At 39.3% G+C, this 25,807-nt stretch overlaps 2 protein-coding genes across 2 annotated transcripts in view; both read left to right on the top strand.

The window, feature by feature from the left end:
- LOC143304329 (glutathione S-transferase-like) overlaps positions 1–5,570 on the top strand; it is a 38,651-nt gene extending 33,081 nt beyond the window's left edge. Inside the window, exon 2 of the mRNA XM_076626790.1 lies at positions 3,394–5,570. Coding sequence (XP_076482905.1) covers positions 3,394–3,566 — 173 coding nt within the window. The 3' untranslated portion in view covers positions 3,567–5,570. The remainder of the gene's footprint in view (positions 1–3,393) is intronic.
- An 874-nt stretch (positions 5,571–6,444) lies between these two features.
- LOC143304327 (glutathione S-transferase-like) overlaps positions 6,445–25,807 on the top strand; it is an 80,635-nt gene continuing 61,272 nt past the window's right edge. The window contains exon 1 of the transcript XR_013061046.1: positions 6,445–6,928. The gene's annotated coding sequence lies outside the window, so the exon portion shown is untranslated. The remainder of the gene's footprint in view (positions 6,929–25,807) is intronic.

The following is a 25,807-nucleotide window of genomic DNA, read 5'->3' as shown; positions in this document are numbered from 1 at the left end:
AAGGGTCTTAACCGCCCTCGAGAGAATGTGGCTAGTGGGAGGAAAGTTGCAGCATACGTGAGAAAAACTAACTTTCCCTTGTCCAGTCGGGGTAGACAATAGTCTTTAGAAATTCTTCGGAAACAGACGTTTGTTTGGTTTGAAGGACCTTTTCTAGGAAATCTATGAGATTTATGGAAGGTACTTGAAACTGTGGAGGATATGCTGCGAGTATCCGGTGACATCTCGTTGCCATATTGCTCGCGGTGCGACGTAACAAAATGGAATAGAAAGATTATACCACAGACGAAATTATACTTTATACTTTATTATACTTTATACTTTATTATTACATTACATCAATTGACATCTTTGGAATTACAACGATTCGATACACATTTTAACGTTTTAAACGTTTTAACGTTTAACATTCTAACATTCAGTTAGAACTTTGTATTGATTAGAGATATTGTAACGACCAGAAATATCGATACATATATCAATACTTTTACCTCGAAATTCGTAGATTCGTACTCTTCATTGTCCATACAAATTGTGTCATATATGTCCAAACCAAATTTAATTTCCAATTTAAAACCAAAATTCTTTTTCGAAAATGGCACTTCCAATTCTTCTTATTCTCACTATTTAATTGCTAGCCGTATCAAGTAACAACGAAAAAAATAATAATATCTAAACGTTAAGCAGGTCCATATTTTGGGGGATACAATTAAAAAAGTAAATCGTCGGTGGAATATTGTTTCACCTATCAAGAATTTTGGAAGATATAATTAGAAAGGGTAGAAAATTGTACTCCTTATCGAGCATTTTTTAAAATATAATTGAGAAAGTGGAATCTGGATAGAAAATTGTTTTACCTACGAAGCATTATAAAAAGTAAGTTTAATAAAACTATACCTTGGATATTTCATATATTTTTTCATATTATACGCATTCGTTAAAATTTTACACTCCCAAACATCCTGCTATACTTGCACAAAAAAGCGCAGTCTAGTAATATCCCCCTCACTGCTCCTCGCATTTTCTTTCTAATCATCTCTCGTTCGCTTTTCCTGATATTATTCTCAGCGTAAGTTCAGAGTGGCGGTTTTTAAACTCAGGAACGCGCGGCTGTTCGTTAAATGAAATATCAAACGTAAGAATTGCCGCAGTCTTAACGCGAGATAATTCATTTCGTGGCACAGAGCGCACGTCGTTGAATATTAATTCATATCTCATATAAGTTGCGAATAAAAAAAGCAGATAAAAGAGGACAAAAATCCGATAATTACCGCGAATCTTTACGCAATTTCAAGAAATACAAAAGAAATTTGTTTGTAAGCATGCTACTAAGTATTATTAGAAGTACTGTACTTTCGATATTTTACATATTCTTGCATATTTTCTACATTTTTCTGTATTTTTGTATCCTTAAACTTTCCGTAAACGCGTAAACGTCTGCGTTCTGACAATGACAAGGAAGATTCTACTGATAAAAATAAAGCATCGAATTTCACCGAACTCTCAGAAATGTAATTCTCAGATCACATAAATTAAAAAGAAAGAACAAAAGAAAATACAAATATATATATATACATACGTAGCCACAAATCAATTTGGATCACGACAGATAAAATAGGTAGCAATAATGTCTCCACGAACATTATCATAATTTATTGGAATTTACATAAAAGCCAAAGAATGCTATTGTTTCAATGACACGGCGTTTTGTCGAGTTAGATAAATACGAATTGTGTGTTTGAACAAGTGTTCGGTCGTGTTTCACGCGACGAAAAAGGAAATCACAAGACAAGGTGTCGCCTCGTTGGAAGCAACAAATCGCAATACGAGGGTGGAAATTGGGTGACACCGGGAGGATTACGAGGGATGAGAAATCTGTCGAGAGCGTGAAAGGCTCGCGGTCACCGGGTTTCTCCAGTTCTGTCGCTTTTAACGCCGAGTTCTTCCGCTTCGAGGATAGAAGCTGCGAAATATCGAGGCCATTGTCCAAAGATTTTCAAGAATATCCGATGCAACGTCTTGAAATTTACGAGAGCAAGTCTGATAAATTCTTATCTCTGGTCCATTCGTGGCCAACTTTTTAATACCCTCGTAACTTGTAACGACAAATAAAAATATTGGTACAGGCCAATTTTTTTTTGGATAAAATCTTGTGTGAATTTACGATTCTTCGTTTAATTTTTTTCCCTTATTGTCTTTACATATTTGGAGTTTAAACGCGTTATAAGTACGTTTTTTTTTTAACATGATTACGTAGAATTCTTATTCTGAATAAATTATTTGTTTCCGCTTCATAACTGTTTCTAAATTACAGTGCATTTAATCTTGAAATGCACAGTAACATTTTATACTTTTTACGTTCTAAGGAATTTTCAGGATCGGTTAAAAATTAAATTACAGTAATGGTAATACTCAATATTAATGTCAGACGTGGATACTTCACTGTTTCGTATAATAATTTGTTATCTTGGCATCGATCAAGGTATTTAATATACAAAGCGTACAGATTAATAAGAATTTTAATTAATCCTTCTTCTATAGTATTCGCCGTTCCTTTCGAGCTCGTACCAATTCAAATAGACTTTCGAATAGATTTCAAAGATTTGTCTGTTCAAATAAAACGCGATCTTTTTTATTTCCCTATCAGTCGTCCCGTTACTGTTCCGTTGTTTCCAACAGATTGCAGATTCGTTTAAAAAACATTTGTAACGAAAAACAAACCCACTCGCAGAAATGTTATTCAATATCGCATTTATAACTTTCATAGACATCCTCCTCTCATTGCTATCATTGTAAACAGATTGAAACTTCGTTTGCAAACACTCGCGATTAAAAAAAAAAAAAGAAGAATTAATCTTAAACAATTTTATCTTGTGCTCCATTTATAATTTTCATAATTGTCTTCCCGACGATGTATCATTTTAAATGGCTTTTTTCTATCCATCTATGTTGCAGCGAGATCAACGGTCCTAATTACTAAATTGCACGATGTGTTCATACAAATTCACTTTTTATGAACGCGATGAAACGAAATGAAACCTAAGTAGAGATTTGTTTTCTCATCAAGTATAACGAGTTTTACACTTTGGATAGATTGCCTCGTTGTGAGAAGGTCTTAATCGTTTATAATTGCGATTAAGTAATTGCAATAAGTCATATTTTTAAGAAACGTTCTCACATGCTGTCACACACTCTAATTAGAAAAGGATCATGAAACATTCGGTTTATGATATTATTTGTTTGTAAATCTTCCTGCTTCCGGAAACTTTTTTAAATATGAAAATATTTATATACAAAATTAAATATTTTTTTCAATATCAACACTTCTTGCGTTTATGTTGTCCTAGTCAGAATTATATTATTTCGTGTATCCTGTTGCTTTTTATATGATAGTCCTCCCGTTGGCCGCGGATTCGTTATTAAGCCTGAGGCCCTCGTCACTAGTGTCACTATCGACAATAAAGGTACCCCACCCGCGACCGGACGATGGAGAACTCCAACACGGAATCGCAATCTCCCGCGAGCCCTGCCCGGGAGGGCGCCTCGAGCTCGGACTCGGAATGTGACTCGAGCTCGGATTCGGATTCAGACTCGACATCAGAAGTGGCATCCGAACACACGTTGTCGGCACGGGATCGTAAGAGTATCGTGCGCGCACTAAAGCGGTCGCTAGGGAAGAAGAAGAGGAAGAAGAAGAAGAAGAAGAAGAAGAAGAAAGGACACCGGGCAACCTGGGTATCGCTGCCGCGCTTCAACCCCGAAGCCGCGGACGCAGATCCAGCCGCCTGTGCACAGCCGTCGGCCTGCTCATGAGGGACCACCGCCTGAAAAACAGCGCACTGTATTCTGCCCTAAACCGTGCCCTAGAGGGTCCGGCAGCGTATTGGCTTACGCAGATAATGAACGGCGACGAGCTCACCTGGCCAGATTTTAAGGAACAATTCGCCGCGCACTTCGGTGGCCAAGAAGTAGCAGCCGCGTCGCTAATCAAGGTAGCCGAGGAACTACCGCGGGACGGCGAAACACCAGGAGCGTACGGAAATCGTATCATCACCCTCCTGGGGTCGAAGTGGCGAAATTCAACCAGGAAAGAGGTACTCGCCGCCACCGCCCTCCATCTGCTGGGCTCGCGCGATGAACGTTTTAAACGATTAGCGCTCACGAGTGACATCACGTCGGTGAAACAATTCCAAAGAGAAATGAAGCCCTTCCTATACACGGAGTGGCCAACGCCCCCGCCGTGGAGGTCATTAGCGAGCTCCGGAAACAAACGAGGCAGGTCACCCGCCCCCTGGACCAGGTGTGGCCACTGCGGTATTTACGGACATCCGACATTCGAATGCCGCAAGAGGGCGAAGTGGTAACCGAAGGAGGACCCCCGACGTCCGAAGGAAAGCTGACCGGCTGCACCACCAAAAGCGTTGTGCTTTCACTGCCACATGCCGGGACACATCGCGTCTCGCTGTCCATCGCGGCGAGAAGAAAAACATTGCCCCGAGGACGAGCGCCGGGTCGATGCCTGCGTGGTGGAAGGCCCGACGGGTAGACTAAGCCAGCAGGCCACACACGAGGACGTGTAAGTGTCAGGATGGCCGAGTCGGAGACAAAAGGACGCCGGGGCCCCTGTGGAACTTCAGGACAACACCCTAACCTTGCAACCTAGAGCCTAATATAGCCATAACGAAACAATCGCAAGTATCCAAACCGATAGTAATCGTACGTCGATCGGAGGATCGTGTGTACTGAGACACTCGACCGGAGTCTTGTTTCGGTGGCGTCGTTGGGATGACGAGCAGTCTTGCTAGAGAGCTGATCGGTGAAGGAAGTCGAGTGCCTTACGAGCAGGGAGTGGTGCACGTGTGAGTTAGAGCAAGGGAACCTGTCCTCCCGTTGGTCACGGATTCGTTATCAAGCCTGAGGCCCTCGTCGCTAGTGTAACTATCGACAATAAAGGTACCCCACGCGCGACCGGACGATGGAGAACTTCAACGCAGAACCGCTACCTCCCGCGAGCCCTGCCCGGGAGGGCGCCTCGAGCTCGGACTCGGAGATTCAGACTCGACATATATATTATTATATATATTATATATACTATTATATCTATATAATATATGTATTTATATCTATAAATATACGTATAAATATATCTATTTAAAAAAATAAAGTTGACCTTCATATATCGCCAATAATATCGCGTGCGTATAAAGAAACTAATTACATTTAATTATTACATTTACATACATTTAACTATTATTACATGCATTTACATACATTTAATTATTATTTTTTTCATAATTATATCTCGTTTGAAATATTTTTCGACATAATTAATTGTTTCAAAAACACATATTCCAGCCTTCTAAATGATTTATTTTGCGTATTATACGAATTATTCCATCTATAAATAAATTGTTCTCTATACACACAAACACGCACACAGTCTGTTAATTACACGAGTTAATTGTATCATTTTTCTCGATAAGTTGACAGAGCAAGGAAAATGAGCGACGAACCTACCTACAAACAAATCTACTTCAATGCCCGTGGTCGTGCCGAACATATACGGTACATATTTGCATATACTGGCATCGAGTATACCGACGAGAGGATCCCCGAAGAACTCTGGCCTGAATACAAGGATTGTAAGCGTGAAGAATCGATTTTTACTTTCATCGTTCAACTCTCAGGTATTTACCAATTACTCAAACTTTTCTGTATATAAAACTTTCGTTTCACGTGCAGGCTAAACTTACTTAAAGTAAAATTTCATACGGAATAAAGTCGAACTTTTCATTAAGTTTTGCTTCCGTAATATCGTGTTTATCGAATACCAACTTAATTCACTTACGATTCTCGAATTTTTGTGTTGCAATCTTTATTGTTTTCAATGAATCGAAGCATTTCGAATATTTTGAGAAAACCGTAAATAGGTGACTTAAAATAGGAATACAAAAATACTTCTACGTTTCTCGTTAATTTAAAAACTTTTTAGGACTTGTCGGAAAAAAAGGATAAAAAATTGAAATCAGTTCGGAAATGAACAAGAACATAGCTAAAAAGTCGAAAGAACAAAGCAGACATAAAATTCGATCTTCCGTTGCGACATTTCTATCGTAAATAGTATAATAAAAGTTTTACGCAACCTAGTCTTCGATATAATCTTATATGTCGCTTGCAGATAGAGAAACCAAAAATCAACGTAAGTCTGTAAATCAATCCTGTCGGTGTAAAACACAAAATTACGTTCGCAAGAGACATTCGATTTATATTCCTTGCATTTCAATTTTCATTACAAGAACCGTGTACATTTTCTAATATCTTTTCCGTGTCTGGTATTATGCGACGTGAATTTTTTATTCGCAGTTGTAAGTCCACTATCATTGCATAAGGTCTTCCTTATGCAATGCTGCAAAACGATACTGATCGTTCCTCGTATATTCAGTACACCGCATCGGACAGATTCGTTCCTTTCCGTGAGAATTACAAATTTTATACTCGATCATTTATCCTTGATTTTAAAAACTTTAGGTTCTTCCCAACAGTCAAAAACACGCGATACCTTGTCCATCGTAATCGTAAGAAAAGAAAAAAAGGAGAAAGAAGACATTTCTGTATTTCTTTACTAGGCCATGTTGATTAAAACCGAAATGATTTCGATTCATTTATTCACAAGAACGCAACGGCCTCGGAAGTTGTGTTGTGATTTCCTATCGATCGTTTCCCTCTACACAGTGTTCATATGAGCCATGTTTGTTCTTAGCAATGCCTTATAAAATGCTGCCTGTGCTGGAGATAGACGGGAAACCGGTAGCGCAGAGTAACGCTGTGGCGCGATACTTGGCGAAGAAGTACGATCTAATGGGAAGGAACGAATGGGATGCGATGATATGCGACGTGCTCGTCGATGCTCTTGGAGATTTGAAGCAAGGTGAGTAACTGATGAGATGACTTTGCATTTGTCTCACCACAGAGACAGACGTTCAAGAATTCATTGTGAAAAGACGAGTACAAACAAGATACGTATGTCTTTCCGTTAAGCGAATGTTACAGTTTGTTTGCAAAAGTCAGTTTTTAGATTATAGAATCGTAGATAGAATTTAGAGGATAGAAACTTTTAGTAGTCACTTTTAGTTTAGTAAAGTCTTATCGACAATAAGCAGACTACGTTATGATACAACGATTCCAACTGAAGATTTCTATCGACATCACGAATTCGATGGCTTCCAAATTTTCTTCTCTGCAATCTCAGACGCTCAACTCGAAAGAATCTTTTAGATCCCCCGACAAACACTCGACTCAGGTTATCTATTATCGTAATCTTCCTACGGGATTTTTTTAACTGCGTTGCGTTAACGAATAACGGGATAACATCACGTTTCTCTCAACGCCTTTCAACGTTCTACAACTTTTATTCTTTGCAAATCCCTGTCTCTATATGATAAACGCTGGTTATCCGCGGAATTTACGATTTCAATTTCTTTAACGAGATATTTATCATATTACACAATTCCTGTAAATGTATTTGTAATTATATCGCCGAAGAATTGTATTTAATTAAGCTATGAAGTTGTGGAATCGTGAGAAGGATTATTTTTATAGAACTGTCTAATTTCCATTCGACATTGATTCAGGATACACATTACTCTTTTTTACATAATACCAGTTTTGTCATTTTTAATTAACAAATACCTCCAAAGGTTGAAGTTTCTAAAATTATCCATTAAATTCTGACAATAAAATAAAAATCCAAATTCTTCCTAAAAAGCTAGTGATCTTTAGTTAAGAGTTCGATTTTTCACATTTTTCAAGGTAAATTAAAAAAATTGTTTAATAGAGGAGGTACAAAATAAATGTATACAAACCTTTTTTCAGACGACATGGGCGGACTTCGTGTTTGCAGCGGCCCTTGAAAATTTCGAGTATATGTTTGGGGCATCAGCTTTGGATAAATATCCAGCTCTTCGAGCATTGAAGAAAAGGATTCATAGAATACCAGCCATTTCTGATTGGCTGATTAGGCGCCCATTCACAAACAGCTAAAAAGCTGAAAACGTGTGGAAAAAAGATGACCAGTACACCACTACATATATGTAGTATCGTGGACGGAAGGCCTAAGAAATATCGGGCGAACTATGAACAATGTCGCGAGAGCCGAGGCGCCGTCGGGCCCATCAATGTGTCATCGGTCTTTTCAAGTGCATAGTTTCGTGGAAAAGACCTACGTGACCCTGGCTACGAGCGTCTGCAGAACACGTGTGCGGCGGGCCTAGGAAAAAGGCAATAGAATGCGACAACGGCCAGAGTGTGAGTCGAGAAACAGAGTGTGAGTCGAGGAGCCGAGTGCGAGTTGAGCGGAGACAGAGTTTGCGAGTGGCGTTGCCGAGAGAGTGTTGATTGCGTTTTGCTAAAAGTCGAGTCGCTATCTAGTTATTTAGTTGCGCTGTTTTCTGTACGTTTGGCGTGAATAGTTCAGGTTGAACAACAATCGTCTTTTTCTGTCTGATTAACATCTCTATTGTCCACTCCTTGTAAATACATTATATCACGATATTACATATTTTTGGGGGCTCGTCCGGGATTGGACAAGACAGAAAACGAAACGGTTTAACAGAGCTATTCGAGCTAGTTGTGAATTTACCGGTACGCGGTGCGGTAAAAGACGATATCGTTGACTGTTTAAGTTTGTGTAGTGTGAAAAATGGCAAACGTTGGGGACCAACGATTGTCGGGTGAAGAGGGTTCGACGCTGGAGGAGCTGAGGAGTAAGCTCGCGCGAATGAACCTCCCTATATCTGGTGCGAGGTCAGTGCTGATTGCAAGGCTGAATCGGGCGTGTAGGGCTGGACAATCGTATCCTAAGGGATCGACGGGCGGTGAAGAGCTAACCGATCAACGAGATTTAGGAAACATACAGAGAGCTGAGCGTGATTGTAACGAAGATGAAGATGTTGAGAAAATGAATACGAAGGAGTTGAAGGAGCGCCTCGCTAGTTTGGGTTTAAAAACGACGGGCAGAAAAGTAGAATTACGCGCACGGATACAAGCGGCCATGGATGGTAACGACATATCGTCGGAAGAAGAAAGCGACGACGAAAGTGAGGATGAAGATGACAAGAAAAACGCAAGAGGATACAAGAGAGATACGCGAAGGGTGTGAGGCGAATGAAAAGAGAGTGTGAGTGTTTGCGTTTCGTCCCGGGACTACCGGTGGACTCGTCAGTAAGGCTATGCCCGGTAGTCCCTGCCTTAGACGTAGAGGGAGTCTCGCTAGGTGCGGTATTTGTATCAATCGCTCGTATATTCGACCGCTAGCGAGTTAGACAGATAGACTCGTTGTCGTCGTAGCCCTCTAGTGTTGGCGGTTGGTACCCGCGGATCGCCCGGGAGGTGTTGCGCCGCGTTGATGCCTCGACCTGTCGGCGTCCTGTTGATACCGATCCGCCACAGGTGTATCAGGACCGTGATGAATATTGTCGAAGGGCATGTGTTGGTTCGACACTGAGTTTTAGAGACGTCGAAGATGCATTAGAGTCGTTTAGTGGCGACAAAGGTGAAAATGTCGAACGATGGTTCGAGTCGTTCGAGGAAGTCGCTGATACGTGCATGTGGTCGGATGGGCAGAAGGCAGTCTACGCCAGGAAGCTGCTGAAGGGATCAGCGAAAATATTTGCGAGCTTCGAGTGTCATGCCAGGACTTGGCATGAGTTGAAGAGGGGGCTAGTGAAAGAATTTTCGAGGAAAGTCAACAGTAGGCAAGTACATCAGAAACTTGAAGAAACAAAAAAGGAGAGTGATGAAGCATGTTTGGCTTACATGTACCGCATGCTCGAAATAGCCAGCCATGTGGACATAAAGGAGGAAGCAAAGGTGGAATACATAGTGGATGGAATAATAGACGACGAGAACAATAAGGCTATATTGTACGGCGCTACGTCAATCAAAGAGTTGAGGAAGAGGTTAGTGATGTACGAAGAGCAGAAGAGTCGCAGAGCAAAGTCGATTGTGAAGCCGGCTAAAACCCAGAAGAACGGAAAGCCCAGTCAATCTGTAGATGCAATGAAGAAAAGAAGATGCTTCATTTGCGGTAGTGAGGATCATCTAAGTGTTAAGTGTCCGGAGAGGGGAGAAGGTGTTAGGTGTTCCGAGTGCAGCGGATTTGGACATATTGCAGCGAGGTGTACGGCACGACCGAAAGAGACTTGCGTAGTGTCAAGATCCGAAAAGGGGAAGTATGTGAAGGAAGTAATCGCAGGAATTAAGCTTCTATTCTCTGAAATTACTCTCAAATCTCAGAGTCAACCCTTCAAATCCTCCACACTGGATCTTAGATTCGTAATATTTGTAATATCGTAGAATAGCTTTGATTGGAGATCGGCTGAAATTAGAAAACACCGTGTACGTCGTCTTTCGTGGTTTGTTTACATCCAAGAGCGCCTAGTAACAGTGACGCGAGAAAAGATAAGCAGCGTCAAAACAGAAGTACGGTTCCACATTTCAAGGAGTGGCAATCGAGAGGCCAGAGTATGTGAGCCGAAAAGTGTGCGTGTGTGTGTGTGAGAGAGGACGAGAGCAAGAGCGAGCACGACCGAGCAGGAGTGTATTGGCGAAGATCAGAGCTAATTGAGTCGTCGAAGAGTAGAGTCGTTGGAGGTTTCGAGTCGTCGAAGAGTAGAGTCGTGAGAATTGATAGAGTTGTTAGAGAGAGTGTGTGTGTGTGTGTTAGATTCGTTGTGACGAGAGTGATCAAATAACTGCAAAGTTATTTGATATAGATACGAGTATTGCATTTAGTTTCCGTTAAATAAATATCGTTCTCTGTCCAATTTATATTTGTATATTCAATTTAATATTAATAAATTGTAAGTAATCGGAAAAAAATTTCTATCCTTATTTTCCGATATTACATATTTGAAGCATAAATTAAAAATCGACACATTGACTACTTCAAAGAAATTAGCCCGAACGAGACATAACTCGTTCATCGTGGTTTTCGCGCGAAGTAAATATGCGGTTTCTCAATCGTTGTGAGATTCCAACGACGTTAATTCTGTCGAAACGGCGACGCGCGACGACGATCGCACATTCTGTTGCTAGCGAGTGCTTGCAAATTGCGACGATATCGAGCGTAAAGACTAAGCGCAAAAATGGAGGACACTCGGCGGGGAATTGGAAATGCTCGATGACGAAAGGTATTTCAAGGTGTAATTATATCCACCTCCAATTGGATCGCACCTTCGTTCGGTTGCTAGGTCAACAACCTTCGATGTTATTCAAATAATGCAACGGCTGGGGCAGCCGGTAGCGAGTCGTAAAAGTTTCAATAAAACACGTTCCTGCTAGTGAACGTATGTTAAAACTTACACCGAGTTTTATTTCGCTACGCCGTTTACTAGTTCGAAACGATCGATTGCATAATAGTAGCTGTTTCTTTCATCTCGGAAACACGATCGTAAACGGTGACAACGATCCAGCTTATTCCTGATCGTGTTAATTTCCACGCAAACTTTGTAAACATTATACGTCGCGACGCTCTCGTTAACGCGTCATTCCCTCCAACTCGAAAGTCTTGCAACTTTGGTGATCCGTTTTCTGTGTAAAATTGGTTACGAGCATCAGGGAACTTATCGTCGTAATCGGTAAATTGTTTATTAAGGATCTACAGCTTTTAAGGATTTCTCTCTAGAGATTTAGAGATTAGAAGTTTCATTAACGCGTTATCGTGTCTCTAACTCGATCTTTTTTCGTGTAAATTGGTCACGAGACTTACGAGCTTCGTTGTAAATAGAAGATTAGTAATATTTCGTAGTTTCGTGATAGTATATAGACATTTTAGTGCTTAAACGCGCAATTTTTAGTTCGCTTTTCGCTCGCATCGGCGCTATGAAACGGATCAATATCTCAACACTTTCCTTTAGTTCTACGAATCATCTTTCGATCGGCTTTTCTTGGCCTACCGTTTCCTAACGCTGTCCTAATACTATCGTCTTGCTGAGATCCTTTTTCCGGTTGTATCTTCTGCTTATTTTATTATAAATCCGAACTTTCATTCACGTCGTATGTTTTACAGCGTAAAATCCGCTAGAGCGTTCCAATAAATGTAACCAGTAGGTGCTCTAATACTCAAACGCACCTGTGCGTATCTCTGCATATTTGCTGAAAAAAAAGATGAATCTTACGTTACATTTTCAATATGCGTAATAAGCCGAAAATTTCTCTGATGCTAATCCTTCGTAACAAAAGGATGGCATCACTATATGCATGAAAATAGCATTTGGCAATCGTTAGAAACACAATACATGGATATATATGTAGTTGCCAAATTAACCTTCGCGGTGTTCAAAGTGAACGGCTAGAAACGATTGCTTTTTGCTATACGCGCATGGTTCGATTGCACCATAATTCGTTATTAAGACGTTTCGAGAGAGGCAAAGGATGTGGTGTCGCAACGTGTTGCGCTCGCACAATGCTCCTTGGATAAAATTCCCGGAGCGCGTATTATCGCGTACGCCGCGCGAACGCGTTGAACCTTCGCGCAAACAATGAGAGCGTGAAGGCGAAAAAATAGCGTCGAGCACGTAACATTCGGCCTGATATCGTTGATTGGCCGCGAATCGTCAACATGCACGGGACAGTTTTACGTAAAGACATTCGATCCGTACAATTATGTTAAGACGTCGACCATAGAACGTACTACGTTGATGCAATTAAAATTTCAATGAAACAGGAGAACGCGCGAATAACTAGTCACCCCGTTGTTGACCATAACGTACAAATACTTTTGTTTAAGAGCTGCTCGTTAGTGTTTACCGCGTGCAGCGATTAAGTGACGAACAAATTACGTTCAAAGGGTATAGAGCTCGTTCTCGATTAAAATTCTCCTAACTTTCTAATGGTATTAGAAATTATAACTTGAACGTATGTACGCGACTGGCAATAAATATCAGGACAGCCGCGGATATTTAGTATAAATCGAATATGTGTTCCATTGTCCTTAATTTCTTTTATTATCGATTATTATTATTATAATTTTTATATTAATATTAATATTATTTAATATTTTAATATTAATATTATTTAATTTATTCTATTATTGATTCGTTCCATTCCGTTTACGTCATAATACGTAGCCTGCGGATTTTTACGCATATTTTTCAGAATATAAAGGAAGCGAAAGAAAAAACTAGAAGCTGGATAAAAAATTGTTTTACCTCGATTAAACGTTACAAAGCGTGCTACTTTCCGATGTTTTTTTATATTTCCACGTGTCACACGTGTACTTTGCAATTTCGCCCTTTCAGATTTCACAGAAATGCATAAAACTTCCGTGACCTAATTTTTTGGCACGTGCACGTGCTTCAAAATAAATTCGATGATATTAAATACCAGATTATAGGAACCAGAAATGAAGAGTTCTACAACGATGGAATGGGTAAATGATTGTCGATCAGACGAAAGACAATAGCAAACAACGATATAGCGATGATTAATTAATGTAAGATTTTTTCCTTTCAGCAAACAAAAATAGAACTTAACGAACTCAGTAATTGATAAATGATTACGTATAAGATAAGTGCATTTTCCAACTGTGAGTCATAGTTAACGTTTAGTTTAGCCTAGATAGGATCTTAGCTTTGGAGTAAATAAGTATAATAGTAGCAAAAAATCGATAGAATTGTTAAAAGGCTGTGACTAATCCTGGTCGACTGGTCAGTTATCATCTGAATCTATTGTTATTTTGCTAGTATACTTTTCGAATCATTTTCAGCTATTCTATGGGCAAGCATTCGTTTCTTTCGCGCATGCCACGTATCATTCGCTCATTAACTCGTTTTTGAAAGCTTTTACCGGCGAATGAAAAACGTAACGTACACTTGCATAATGCGTTCGAAGTGTTCGTTCGTTCAATATTCATGTAAAGGTTAGGCGATACGCGTGATAAGTCGCGATGCTACGAGATGTGATTAGATGCGGATGTTAATGTCTTGTAAATACCTTTCCTCGACTATGATAATCATCGAACACTAAGAATTTCGCAAATCGATGCAATTAATCGGTGATCTTGTGGGAAGAAATTTCGATATCACGATAATGTTAACGATAGTATGTTAATTACGACTAGTACCGTTACTGTTACATTGTTTCATAATTAGTATTAGTTTAATATAGTCAACGACTCCTCCGCAAGCATCCGTGCAAGTGTTATTTATTATTATGCTCACCTTCTATTGGAAAGTTCTTGCCTTGCTCAGCAAGTCTTTTTGATTTTTTTCCTGTAGAACTTCCGCGTGTTACCGATTTTTATGCTATGTACGTGTTTGTAGGAGAACTTTCTCTGAGCCGCGAAGTTTTCTTTCGACGATTCAACGATCGAAAATCAAAGAGAACCAATGTTCTCTCTTTCGATAAAGTATGTGATGATAGCCATTGCCAAAATTATTGATATATTTATCTGGTTGAAGACAATCTAGCAAATTATACAGCAAGCCTAATGAAATAATAATAATCTTTATCATTAAATTGCGCCATTATTTCATAATTTCATTGAAGGATAATAGAAATTCACGAAGCCTTCAAATTGGATTTCATATTATAATAATGTAAACATCGTTTGACGGTATTATCTGGTTGTGAATAGGGTTGATTTGATTCAGACAGCGCCAGTCATCATGACATCGACTTCCTATCTCGTTATGTAACATTCATCAGAATAACAGACGCAATTACCGTCACTGAATTATCTTAATGACATTCGTTATTAATGAGTAAGTGTTTTCGACATACGTCGGAGGTCGCAAATCTTGGATCATCTTTCTTTATTATCTGTTTAGATCCAATCCAGTTCCTTCACAGAACTTCTTTCCCTTCAATTTACCTAATTTAATAATTCTTCAAAATTTTCTCATTTTCATTTCTCATTGCATTGTTTATTATATATTCTACAAACCCGTATGAACACAACGCAATAAATTGACACGATAAAAGCGTTGAGATAATAACAACGAGACAATACTCGACAATAATAATACGAGACAATAATAATCGAAAAGGCTGATGAAACAAAGGAATGAGTAATTTGTAAAGACAGGAAAACAGCAATTAACGTACATCCAGCTACAATTGAAAATAACTTTCTTCGCTTTAAATGAAATTCCAGTCAAATACGTTTTATCAGACTCGACTAACAATCAATATTATTAGCTCAATAAATACTCGAGATTCCCAATATTTTTTGTCGAGTTTCAAATAGAAAGTTAATTACTCGCTTGTCGGAACGTCCATCGGCATCGAAGACCGTGAACCAATCTACGTTATCTTCTCCTTCGTTTCAGGCTGTCGCTGGCGATACCAGTCAACCGCGAAGGTTACTCGAGATGCAGCATGTACGATGTAAATTACACGGAAATTTTGCTAAATGGAAGCCACGTACCGGACCCATCGTGGCCAACGAAAGATTGCCAACAAGGATGGGAATTTAATTATACCACCGTCCCTTATGCGTCTGTGGCATCCGAGGTGACAGAAAATGTTCGACTTGTAATTTCCTGCTTTTTGAATATTTTATCTGTTCCTATCAATCAATCCCTTTATACTGTGTATGTCGTATTCGATTATTTGCATGATCTATTTCGATAAAAAATAAGCGTAGTGTACAATTTTTGGAAAGAAAGAAGAACGATGGAAAGGGTCGAATAAACGTTTGTGGAAAGATCGATAGTTCAGAAGTGGGAAAATTAACAATGTCGATTTCCACAGAGGAAAATTATAGTACGTAACAGAATTACTAGTACATATTGCAGTAATAATTAGTGCATGTAGTGAAATTACAGAGTACATTCTAAATTCAAGCGTTACATTGCCAAATAAAATACAATCTGAAAATGAAACTGAAAATGAAAATACCGGATTGAAAAGAAACTTTAATAAAACGTTATAACGAGCAACAGCGCGAACACACAGATTTGTTCGACATAAATTGCAAGACTTTTTGCTCCAGTGGATTTCCATGAACTTTGCGTCGCTCGTCAGGAGGAGAATTATTCATCGAGGGGTAGGAAGCATCCAGAAGAAGGACGCGAGAACGCGCAGGGTCTTAAGCTTCTCCTTCTTTTTTCCTCAAAGGGAAAGGAAAAAGGACAGAGGCGCGCTTCATTAGGAATTTCGAAACTTTGATCGAAAATTCGTTTAATCGAGGCGTTGAAATTGCTATAAGATTCCCGTGATGCTGATAGTGATCAGAAGTAAATCATTCGACTGTAGTTTTCTGTTGCAGCTGGGATGGGTTTGTCAGTATGATGCACTGCCAACCATAGCTCAAAGTATCTTCTTCATCGGCGCTATCTTCGGAGGATTAATTTTTGGATGGGTTGCTGATCAATATGGAAGAATACCAGCTTTGCTCGGAGCTAATTTAATGGGATTTCTCGCTGGGGTGGCTACTGCGTTCACGGGTAGCTTCTGGCAGTTCACTTTGTGTCGTTTTTTCGTTGGATTCGCCTTTGATAATTGCTTCACTATGATGTACATATTAGGTAACCGTTTTTCAATAATTTCTTTTTTGCCCTGGAATTGAGTTTGAAAGCCACACAGTGGCTACAAAAAGTACTTGTACGTATGTATCCTTATTTCCCAATGAAGCGTCTCTCTTCCTTTTTTTTAAATCAGTTTTTACGTTTCATTTTGATAGCATTAATTATTTATAAGCATGTATGAAAGTATTACAAATGATACGAAAGCTAATATTTTAATCAGTCTTATCTTAAGACTTAGTCTTAATTAATTGGTATATATATAAATGACGTTCTAAATACGATGGTGTACAGTTACTTTTTGTAATTACTGTAAGCAGGAAGATCTCTAAGTTTAAATAAAAAGGAATCTCTACAACATACTGTAAAACTGTTGTTATGCTTGATTTACGACTGACGTTTCTACAAGTATATGAATTTTGCAACAGAACTCACGTTGCCATGCAACAATTTAAATGAAATTGAAAACCATTCAAAGTTACGAAGAAAGATGCTTAAATACATATGAATATACATGAGGTCATACATATTTATTTTTCAACTGCGGCGTTTATATCAAAGAGAGGGAGAGAGACAGAGAAAAATTAATTTTCCTGTTTTATAAGAATTTCATGCAAGATAAAAATATGAAACTTTAAGATAGTTGGATTTATATATACCATTGAATATTTATAATATTTAAAGGTAGTTAGTTCGCAATTGTTACGCCGGGAGACTCTCTGCCTGGCCCAGGTCACACACCGCGGGCCAGACGGACACCAGATGTCCGCTCTTCCGTACGGCGTACCCTCAATAGCCTTAAGCATCCGTCATAAACCTGAGTCACTTGCCTGCTAAGGTCCTTCAAACAAACATCTGTTTCCGAGGAATTTCTCGAGACTATTGTCTACCACGGCTTAACTAAGGAAAGTTGGTTTTTCGCACGTACGCTGCAACTGTCCTCCCACTAACCACTTTCTCTCGAGGGCGGTTAAGACCCTTCGTTTAACCAATTAGAAACGAAGCCTATTCCCTCACTCTCCTAAATAACATCGGCACCAACAAATCCGATGGTCCCGTGCGCTAGACACACCCATCCTTAGCTTTCCTCCGACACATCATCGTCTCCCAGTACTGTACTGATTTTACATCCTTCGAACGGTCAACATCCTTCGAGCGGGTATACACACCCGCAGATCAGTCACTCACTCATCTCGTACATACGCACCAGTGTAACTATCCTCGTTATAAGTTGTGGAATAAACGGTGAAATATAACTTACTACTGTGTCATATTCATTCAACCACCTCTGTTATCTTAATCGAAACAGGGGAACGACTACTTCGCGGCGTCGATTCACCGAATCGTAGCGAGAATTTACGCCTCTCGCTGACGCGTTTTCCTCGCGACCGCGTCTCTCCGCGAACGGTCGTAACAGCAATCATTTTCTATACTAATATTTTCCCTCTGTACTCGCGATCAATTATAATTTTGTTTTCTCTTTTAACGAGACAATATTCTGATTACAAAGGATTAGTTGTTCAAAATTGCTTTTCATTTCTGGACAACTATAGCATACCAGGGTTTTCATAAATTTTCACTTCCCAACGGAAAGCGAAGGTAACGAATGAATGGTTCTACAACGAACGCTTCCACAACTATAAATCTATGTATATATATACATACATACATGTATATGGTTTTAATTAAAATGAACATCTTCTTCTAGCAAACTTATTTAAAATTCGTAAAAATATCACATAATAATATAAAACAATCAAGTAACATTTTAAATATTCCATTGAAAATTCTAATAAATTGTTTAATATAAGATCGATATAATTCATGCTGAATTCATTGTCTGATATCCATAATACAGGCAATTTATAATACAAAATTTTATTATAACTCTACATGAAAAAATTTCAATTATAATACTCTAGAAATATATTTTCCAGTTATTGTTCTAATATCAATATACTGAAGAGAAAATCTAGACTAGTCTCTGTCTTGAAAGATATTTTATGCCCTGAAAGTACAGCGTTAAGACCCTGATTGAAACTTTTGAAGAGACTCTGTTGAAGCGTAAGAACGCTGATTGAAAGTTCATCAGACGAGTCATTGAAACGAGTTTTCTTGATCGAATAGCAAGTTTGTCCTGCAGACAGCATTCCAATTGTGAAAATCGAGACCAAAGAAACTCAGGTGACGTGCATTAACCCTGAATCGATGACTCAAGCCGAGGTTGGAAAAATTTACAATTTGTTGGACAAAACAAGGCCAAGTTGACGAGATTCGTGAGCAAGTGGCTGGTTCGTTAATGATTTGGCGTTCGAATTTTCTTATTTCTATTCTAATTATCAAGGTCGATTAAACGATTGATCACGAATATTCGACGGAAATATTGAGAAAGAAGGCTCGATCTGTACGAATGTAAATCGTATTTTAATCAATGACTTGAGAAAGTGAGGTATTGATTGAAACTAAGATAAGTGATACTAATTCGTTTCGAGCGCGTAACAAATTACATCATCGGATTCATTGATTTGCAAATAATTCTATATTCAGTTCCGTATTTATAATCGAGCGTAGCGAAGATAAAATGAAAGGGACGTGATTATCCGCGGGTCTCACAACTAGAGGAAAATCGATGGGAACGAGGAAATCCTTAATTGTAGAAACTGCGTAGAAAATACCGTGGAAAATATCATATATATTTTAATAGAAATATTTTTGTACTTTTTTTTAAACATTAAAACTTTAGAGCTTTAGAAGCTTTATGTATTAGTATACGTATTTATACAGACTTTGAAATTCATAACAAATTTCTCTAGATAGATGCGGATTTTTTGTATTGTTTCGTATGTATACTTGTGTCACTTTTCTTTCTAACGATATTTAGTTAAAAAGTTCGTCTATATCATTTATAATAGATTTTGTTTTTATTTATATTAATGTTAATTTTATATTAATAAAAATCACTGAAATTTTCAGTATCATCATTATTTAGTATCATCGAATTTCTTTCTTCTTTATGTTCCATATTATTATTAAAATTCTCTAATAAACATTCAAGTATCCTATAGAATATTTCCATTATTTTTCACGTATTAATTGCAGTCATATTTTCCATATTTTATTATCGATAAAGTTTGAGTTGGTTCTTTAAATTCCTATTCAACATTCCAGCTAACCAGTCGATATCAATAACACGTGCCTTTCTTCCTGCCAGGATTTATAACTTATTCAAGCAGAACGTCACTCGACCAGATCGTTGAAAGCGTAGAATTCGATCAACTTCATACAACTCACATACAAACTGCAGATAATGCTAACAGTGGGAGGAAAATATGAGACTGCAAAGCGTATAAACCTAGTAGTTTATAAAAGCATTTACATATTTGCCACAGAAAATTTATATGTATGTAGAATATGTGTTATATAAAACATTCTGAAATTTCATTAGCATTGTAATGATTATATTGGTAAAGTTTGAAGCATTTCTGAAGATGCACATAGAAGTTACGAGATATTTAATGCAAACATTTATTTAGTACAAATATACAGCATAAATAGTTATCTTAAACATGTAATAAATGGTTATCAAATATCGGGATTTATTAATATAATAAATGTTTGACTATTTTTATAATTAAATATTTTTGTAATTACTGTGAAATATATATGTCGGAGATGAAAGAACACCAGAGTCTGTAATTGAACAATTGTAGTTATTCAATCCGATTGTAATTGTTCGAGAGTTGTGATAATGAGCTTGGGCTCGAGGCGACAGTCAGTCGCCGAACGTAGCCGCGGTCACGGGATGAACGTTTTGCCTAACAAGGTATGGAGTAATTCTATAGCTCTCCTTAAAAGAAATATTCGGGGCGACACGAGACAATAAACATTCCAACGGTTTCTGTCCCGTGGCTCGCCACGTGCAGACCCTATTCTTCGAGTAAGATGATTGCCAGATGTCGATGCGTCTCCGCAGGACATGTTCGGCTAGCCCGAGAGCCCGTTATAAATCTTAAGGTTTAGTTAACTAAAGTCCTTCAAACAGACAAACAGTCTTTGTCCCAACTACGGGAAGATAGGGGAGACATATTTTTCAACTAGTGGCGTCTCCCACTAGCAGCTTTCCCTCGAGGGCGGCTAACATCCTTTTCTAACCACCGATATGGAGATTGACCAATTAGCAGCAACGCCAATTTCCCTTACTTTCTGAACGAAGGCTTTTCTCGACGAATCCGATGACCTCGTGTCCTTAGACACACCCCATTATAGTTTTCCTCTGTGGCATCATCGGGAGAGGAAAGGCATTCTCGTTCGCGGTCTCACTGATGAAAGGAGTAACCCTTTGCGACCAGTGAATATCACGCATCCGACTTAGATTTTGTGAATACGTTCATCTATCATCCCGCCGACCGCGGATTCGTTATTGAACCTAGGATCATTGTCATTAGTTTCTCAAGTGCCTAACTACCACGGTTACTTGTCCGGCTCTATAATAATCGTATTTGCACTAGTCAATGTCTTCTCTATTGCATAACGACAACGTGTAACCCAAACGAAGATTCGTTTCACGCCCCTAACCCTAATTCTAATGTGCGCTCCGACATCAGAAGTGGGATCAGTGCCGATTATAACAGTGCAAGAGCTTACGACCATCGTGCGCGAGTTAATTCCGTCGCTAGTGCAAAAATCGATTGTGGAACCTAACAATTTTTCGACTCCGCTGCCTGGTGCGCAGCTACCAATCTGATTATGGAGAAAGATCCTTTACAAAGCAGTGCCCTGAATATAATTTCAATGCCGAGTGTCGAATTGACTTCTACGTAGTGGAGGCGCTAACTGGTACATCAAGCCATCCGGGTGAGTCGTTTCCATTTTACCCCGATTTCGGAGCCGAGTGTTCGCTAATTAAAGAATCCGTAGTCTTGAGAATTCCTGGCAAAAGAACGATTGATATAGTAGTAATGCGAGGAATAAGAAATATTGGTACTAAACGTATCGCTCAAATCTTGTCCGTTGCAGGTGTCGGTGGTTAGAGATAAACCTTTCATGTTCTCGCTGATAGTTATTTAACAATACGATATCGCGATTACTCGTTAAATTTTAAGCCAAGATTTTGACGTAATATTACACAAAATAGCCTCGCTATGTGTAAAACAAAAATAACTAATGCCTGTAATAAAACCGCTGAAAATGAGATCGATGTTAATGAAGTTGACAATGAGGTACGTGGTAGCGATAAAAGTCGATTAATCTTTCTTTTCGAAAATTCAGAGATTCATCCGTTACGGGTTCCCTACGTACTCGTAAAAAAAAAAAAATACAGGCCAGTTAGAAGTACAATTAATTGATCCTAACATCGCCGTACAAGGAGTCCTAATAGACTTCGCGAGCGCAGAATAGTACGTGATAGAACAAGCGACTTAATTACAGCCAAAAATCATAAAGCCTAGTAATTCACCGTTCGCGAGCCCTGTGTTACTCGTGAAGACGAACAATGGTTCAGATAGATGATAGGTAGATTTTCGAGAACTAAATAAATATACGGTCGCGGATCGGTATCCTTTACCCCTCATTGCGGGTCAAGTCGCGAGATTGCAAAAGCGAGATATTTTATTATTCTGGACATGGCCGGTGGGTTTCTCCAAATCCCTATTCATCCTAATTCTAGGAAGTATACAGCATTGATTACCCTCGATGAACAATTTGGATAATAAGTTGTTGTTTTCTTCGAATTCTTTTGTGCCTTTGTTCGATCCATTCGATGTCCTTTATTTGCATAACATAAGTTCGTGCGCGTTTAATGTTTCTTCCGGAAGTCATTTTCGGGACGGCGATACTATGCTGACTCCGTCGAAAATGGGGATTCTTATATTTTCGGACAACCCTAATAATTGTGCAGCTCATACTTGCCTAAATATTCTAATATTTATGTTCTTCCTTGCTACAATTTTGTAAACCATCAAAGCGTTTAGTACGGAAATCCTCAGGAGTAGTCGCGTGCCAAGTCTTCTGTAGCATTTGACCCTTTTTAATTGCGGTGACATAAGAAATCATTTGGTCGGAGTGATCTGTACTACACTTTCCTTCGTTCCATTCAGCAGCGGCTGCTGATTTCGAGGCTGCGAACAAACGAAACGAGAGATCGTTCTTGAGATTCCTTTGAAAACACGTATAACAGCCAACGTGCCATTCTTACGTTGTCGTCTATTTGGATGATCCCCTAATTATTGCCGACTCGATAGATCAAGGTCTAAAAGTATTGCACACCGTACTAGATACCCTTGTAAAAGCCGGATTCTCCTTTAACTTTTCAAAATGTTCTTTTCTAAAGGCATCGGTACTCTATTTGGAATATGTAATTTACGACGGAGAAGTTCGTCCCAATCCGGGTAAAATGCACGCCTTGAGTTCTTTACCTGCGTCAACGACCGTCACACAGCTCAGGCAGTTCATAGGTGTAGCCCTTTATTTCCGAAAATTCGTCCCTAAATTTACACGGGTAATGAAACCCTTGTATGCGCTTACTTCCGATAATAAAAACATGACTTGGACAGATAGGCATGGAAAAATAAGGCAAAAGGTAATTTCCGCCCTGACCGACGCGCCGGTGTTAATGGTATTTGACCCGAACTACCCGATAGAACTTCGTATCGACGCTAGTTCGGATGGATATGAGGTTATTTTAATGCACAGGGTTGAAGGTAAAAATCGAGTAGTGGAATATTACAGCAAAAGAACTAGCCCTGCAGAATCTAGGTATCATTCCTACGAATTGGAAAAGCTAGCAGTTGTAAACGCCGTCAAGCACTTCCGTCATTACTTACACGGACGAGAATTTCTTGTTGTCACCGACTGCAACTCCCTGAAAGCATCCCGCAATAAGGTACACTTGAACGACAGGGTTTACAGGTGGTGGGCTTACCTGCAAACTTTTACCTTTGACATTATGTACCGGGAGGGTAAACGAATGACCCACGTAGATTTCTTTTCGCGAAATCCCGTAGACTTAGATCGCGGTACGTTCAGCAAAATTGCAGAGAAAGAAATTAACCTAACCGAAATCTCCGACGATTGGCTACCAGCGGAACAACGTCGCGACCCACAAATTTCTGAGATCGTCAATAAATTACAGAACGAAGAGCTCGCGGAAGACGTCGCGAATACGTATGAGTTACGGTCCGGCACTCTTCATCGTAGAATACAGAGAAAAGGTAGAACTCTCTGCCTGCCCATCGTGCCGAGAGGGTTTAGGTGGTCTGTTATTAACCATGTGCACCAGTCCATTATGCACTTAGGTTGGGATAAAACGCTTGAGAAACTGTGCGAGTGTTACTGGTTCGAAGGAATGGCGGAGTATGTTCGCGAATTCGTAGAGAACTGTCACGCTTGTCAAGTTTCGAAGGCCAGTTCAGGTAAAATACGAGCTGAATTACATCCTATACCTAAGACCAGCATACCTTGGCTTACAGTTCACGTGGACATAACGGGTAAACTAAGCGGTAAAAGTGGTTCGAAAGAATATGTCATTGTTTTGGTCTACGTCTTCACTAAATTCGCATATCTGCATCATACTCGTAAAGTAGATTTCCCTAGTACCGTTAAAGCACTTACGTACTATATTTTTATTCGGCAGTCCTTGCCGGACAATAGCGGATCAAGAGAGGTGTCCTAACGGGTAAAGAATTCCAAGATTTCTGGCAAGGTGAACACTAAAACTCCTCTTAATCTCAATCGGTGCGAGTAGGGCCAACGGTCAGGTAGAGCGTATTACGGGTACGTTGAAAATTATGTTCACGATCATAGAAACGACCGGGCGATCGTGGCTAGACGCGGTTGGCAAAATACGGCTGGCTTTAAATTGCACCACCAACCGCGTGACTAAATCGAGTCCATTGGAACTATTAATTGGTGGAACAGCAAAGACCTTACGACTCGTTGATACCCGATAATATCGAAGAAAAAGAAGTAGATATCTCTAATGTAAGACAGCGGGCAATAGAGGATATAGAAATTGGTGCTAGGTACGATAAAGGTGGAGTTGACAAAACTAAAGCTAAGGTAGTTAGGTTTAACCTTGGTGATTTTGTATTATGCAAAAACGAGGAAAGAAACCAGACGAAGTTAGATCCGAAATTCAGAGGTCCATTCGAGATAGCAAAGATTTTGGAAGGAGATAGATATACTTTAAAAACCTTAGACGGCAAACAATCATATAAGGACAGACATGATAGACTGAGAAAGATGCTAGAAAGTTGCGCCCCTGCTGAGATGGACGTCTGCGGTGATGATAACGATGGTGATAATAACGATGCAAGTGCACTGACCTCAGAGGATCATTAACACCACGTGGTGGTCGTAGTGTATACCCACAGTGACGTTTTGCGTATCTGCAATATATCCACTGTGATGTCTCATACATCTGTGATATACCCACAGTGACGTTTTGCGTATCTGCAATATATCCACTGTGATGTCTCATACATCTGTGATATACCCACAGTGACGTTTTGCGTATCTGCAATATATCCACTGTGATGTCTCATACATCTGTGATATACCCACAGTGACGTTTTGCGTATCTGCAATATATCCACTGTGATGTCTCATACATCTGTAATATACCCACAGTGACGTTTTGCGTATCTGCAATATATCCACTGTGATGTCTCATACATCTGTAATATACCCACAGTGACGTTTGCGTATCTGCAATATATCCACTGTGATGTTTCATGTATCAGTAATATACCCACAGTGACGTTTTGCGTATCTGCAATATATCCACTGTGATGTCTCATACATCTGTAATATACCCACAGTGACGTTTTGCGTGTCTGCAATATATCCACTGTGATGTTTCATACATCTGCAATATACCCACAGTGATACACCCAACGTAGCAATATGATCCAACCAACTGAGATCCATCAGTGTACGAAATCGAACATGATCTGTCGTGTCATTACGGTCTGGCGACTCACAGAACGCAACTAGCACTTTGAATACAAATTATAACGCTACAAATTCTTGTTCTCTTTTAGTTTTGCGTTGTCAAGCCTCCGAACGAAATTTTGTTATTGCACTGGACCCTTGACTTACTTGGACATTTAGTTAAATCGTAAATAATGTCAGTTGCATCCAATCTAATGTAAGAAAGCAGGATATTTTAGTTACACACGAGGACGTGTGATAGTCAGGATGGCCGTGTCGGAGATGAAAGAACACCAGAGTCTGTAATTGAACAATTGTAGTTATTCAATCCGATTGTAATTGTTCGAGAGTTG

The sequence above is a fragment of the Bombus vancouverensis genome, unplaced genomic scaffold (assembly GCF_051014615.1).
Source record: "Bombus vancouverensis nearcticus unplaced genomic scaffold, iyBomVanc1_principal scaffold0030, whole genome shotgun sequence".
NCBI classification, from domain to species: Eukaryota; Metazoa; Arthropoda; class Insecta; order Hymenoptera; family Apidae; genus Bombus; species Bombus vancouverensis.
This window is presented reverse-complemented; position numbering and strand designations above follow the sequence as displayed.